The sequence below is a fragment of the Anarrhichthys ocellatus genome, unplaced genomic scaffold (genome assembly GCF_004355925.1).
Source record: "Anarrhichthys ocellatus isolate YVR2014 unplaced genomic scaffold, GSC_Weel_1.0 scaffold1864, whole genome shotgun sequence".
Lineage (NCBI taxonomy): Eukaryota > Metazoa > Chordata > Actinopteri > Perciformes > Anarhichadidae > Anarrhichthys > Anarrhichthys ocellatus.
In genome coordinates, this window is record NW_022281838.1 from 951 (window position 1) to 4,479 (window position 3,529).

General features: G+C 47.2%; 1 protein-coding gene across 1 annotated transcript in view; it reads right to left on the bottom strand.

Annotated features, from left to right (window-relative positions):
- Positions 1-305: 305 nt before the first annotated feature.
- The window catches only part of eif2s3 (eukaryotic translation initiation factor 2, subunit 3 gamma), a 5,217-nt gene continuing 1,993 nt past the window's right edge, over positions 306-3,529 (bottom strand). Inside the window, exons 5-12 of the mRNA XM_031839695.1 lie at positions 3,210-3,304; positions 2,954-3,112; positions 2,482-2,616; positions 2,306-2,400; positions 2,029-2,173; positions 1,683-1,852; positions 1,266-1,438; positions 306-701 (exon numbers count right to left, since the gene is read on the bottom strand). Coding sequence (XP_031695555.1) covers positions 638-701; positions 1,266-1,438; positions 1,683-1,852; positions 2,029-2,173; positions 2,306-2,400; positions 2,482-2,616; positions 2,954-3,112; positions 3,210-3,304 — 1,036 coding nt within the window. The 3' untranslated portion in view covers positions 306-637. The remainder of the gene's footprint in view (positions 702-1,265; positions 1,439-1,682; positions 1,853-2,028; positions 2,174-2,305; positions 2,401-2,481; positions 2,617-2,953; positions 3,113-3,209; positions 3,305-3,529) is intronic.

The window sequence follows — 3,529 nt, forward strand, 5'->3', positions numbered from 1 at the left end:
GAAAATAGTAAAAGTCACAATTTACTATTGAAGCTTCACATTATTTATTAATCTGAGAAGCTGGAACTAAAGAAATGTTTGACATTTCTGCTTTAATAAACAATCAGAGTAGTTCAGATTGAAATCACATCAGAAATAAAAACCTCTTCAGTTGTTAAATCTGTTTAAGAAGGATTTGATGTAAAAGGTTTAAACTTATTACACGTCTTTAATTAAGACGGCGGTCTAATTCTGACTCAACGAGTATGAAATCCTTTTAAAAGGTTCATGTTTATGTTTCAGCTGCAACAAAATCAAACCAAACATTTCTTCCAAATGTATTTTATTAGATTAGACTGAAATCATTTGTACTGAATGAACTCCAGGTTTCACTTTGAAACGTGAACCTCCTCCTCCTCCGCTCTTCTTCTGTAGGAACAAAAAAAAAAAAAAAACAGGTAGAAAGGCTGAGCTGGACCTCCTCATGTTGCTGCTGAGGAAGAGGAGCAGAGGGAGGAAGCATCCTTCAAACCCTGATGTGTCCTCTTCTGTTTCCTTCCTTCCTTCCTTCCTCCTTGTGAAGGAAAAGAAAGAAAAGAAAACCCGAAACAAAACAAAAGAAGAAGAGTGTGATGGTTTGTGATGTCCTGCTTCCTCCTCAGTCATCTTCCACTGTGGGTGTGATGGTCACGCCCCTCCTGATCTGCCCCCATCCAATCAGACTGAGGAACAAAGAGGGGAGGAGCCAATCAGAGTTCATTCAGAAATTCAGATCTCTTTGCTTTCTAATAACAAACATCTGGAGCCTTTTGTCCCTTGTGAGGTTAAACATCATCCATCGTACATTTTTAAAAAGGTTGATATGATAACGGAAGTTTGGAGCAGAAACAAAGACGGTTGGCAGATTAATGGGCCGAGTAAATTAATCGTTCATCTTCCAATATCTAGAGCATCTTTGTGTGTGTGTGTGTGTGTGTGTGTGTCTAAACAGAACCAGGTTCAACACATTCAGAGACTTGTCATTAAATTGTCATCATATTTGCTGTATTATGCTACAATGTGTCATTTTGTAACTTCTTTGGTTGGATCTTTTTAATGTAATAAATGTACCGCGGCTCAGAAAAGGTTGAAAAACACTGATCCAGACCTGTGGACGAGTGACGGGTTGTGCTGATATCCACATAAATAAACGGTGAACAACAGCAGCCATCGTTTCCCTTCAGGTCACACATAACAACTTAAACCCTAAAGGTGTAAGTCACTGCTGTGGTCAGACTTCTTCTTACCGCCAATGCTTCTCCACACGTCGACTCAGAGCGATCTTCTCTCCCACCTCGGTGCAGACCGGGTTGGTGAGGACGATCTTGGCGAGGTCGGCCTTCACGGCGCTGACTCGACCGCCCGTCGACAGCGAGCCGATGTTCACCATCAGAACCTCGTTCTTAGAGAGCTTCTGGACCTGAGGGGACAAGGAGACACTCGTTCACTTCAGAGGCCTGAGGTGCATAAAGGTGCGTCATCCGGGACCATTTGGGGGTCATTGTGTTATGTCAAAAGGAGCATCTCAACGCTGATAGGCTATCACGCAGCAGCGTCATGCGACAGCACCGCCCCATCGGAAATACGCATCACTCCAATGTCGTCGCGTCTGTGCGTAGACTTTGTATGTAATCTACTCGGTGTGAACACGGCATAGGCCTCACCTTGGCGGCCTTCTTGTCCCCCTCCATGCGGACTCCCAGCAACCTCCTGAGCAGGAAGTAGGAGATCTCCAGCTCGGTGAAGATCTCGGGCAGCGCTCCGACGGCGCCCAGCACCTGACCGACCATACGGTCCGCCCGGCACAGCGTCGGGTCGATCTTAGTGCCCACACCTGCACACACACACACACAGTTTAATTTGATAGACTACGTGTTTGATCCTCTGTTCTGCTTCATTAAGTTCAGTACGATTTGGTCGTAGCTATCGAGGAGAGTCAGTTACTGAGGGACCTCTCTCTCTCTCTCTCTTCTCTCTCTCCTCTCCCCCCCCCCCCCCCTCTCTATGTACCGATGAGGCCTCCCGGTGCAGCGTACTGCAGGTCGTTGTGCTCGGCAAACAAAGAGACGATCTTGGAGAAGATGGGTTTGCACATCAGCTTCCCTTCGTGGTCTTTGGACACGATACCCGGTCGCACCTCGATCTCCTGACCCACCTGGAGGAGGAGGAGAAAGAGGAGGACGTGAAGAAGCTACATGTTATTTAATCTGCCCTAATCCGGTGTGTTCTCTGTCATTTTTCTTCAGCCAGATAACACAAAAATCCACCACGATTGAAGATATGTCACCTTGAGGACTCCCTTCAGGATGCTTCCTCCGGCCACTCCTCCTTTCAAGTCGTCCACTTCACAGCCCGGCTTGTTCACGTCAAAGGATCTGATGACTGAAACACAGAAAGTATTCTCAGAAATGAAAGCTGAAAACACGACAACAAAGTGAGAAAAGAAGAGTGTGTGTTTGTTACCGATGAGTCGGGGCTCTGAGATGAAGTCTCTGATGGGAACCGGGATCTTCTTGACGATGTACTCACAAACCACCTCAATGTTGTACTTCAGCTGAGCTGAGATGGGAATGATGGGAGCACCTTCTGCCACTGTGCCTGTAGGACACACACACACACGGACACACACGGACACACACGGACACACACGGACACACACGGACACACACACACCAAAGGTTTAGAGAAAGACCAAGGTGAACGTCATTTGCAGTAAACTTCACAATATAAAAGATGTTTTCTGTTTATAAAGTACAAATGTTGGATGATAGCGAGTACTACTCAAACATCTTAAAGGTGGTGATGGTTCCAGCGCGATGCTGAGAGCTACGTGGTAGCTTGTATTTCCCACAATTAAACATGAATTTTCATATTTGAACACACGTGTTTGATGTATTTTTTGGGATGTTCGTTGACAGAGTTTATGTTGACTCACCCTGCACGAAGGAGAGGATCTGCTCGTACTGCTCCTTGGCCTGGCTCTCCTTCACCAGGTCAATCTTGTTCTGCAGGATGAGGATGTGCTTCAGCTTCATGATCTCAATGGCCGCCAGGTGCTCCGACGTCTGGGGCTGAGGACACGACTCGTTACCCGCTGGAAGAAGAGAGAGACGAGAAGAGAGTCAGATGACTTCTGAAACAGACAGTAAAACTGTGTGTGTGTGTGTATGTGTGTGGGGGGGGGGGCTCACCAATGAGCAGGAGGGCTGCGTCCATGACGGCGGCTCCGTTCAACATGGTCGCCATCAAGATGTCGTGACCAGGACAGTCAACAAAGGACACGTGTCTGAGAGACAGACGGGGAAAAAAGTCACACTGAGGAAAAATGATTTTACAGTGAAACAGAAAACAAAGTTACATATCTGTGCTGTAGGGACACGACCGCTCTCTCTCCTCCTCTCCCTCCCTCTCTCTCTCCCCCCCCCTCTCTGTCTGTCTCTCTCCATCTCTCTCTCTGTGTGTCTCCTCCTCTCCCTCTGTGTGTCTCTCTCTCCTCCTCTGTCCCCCCCCC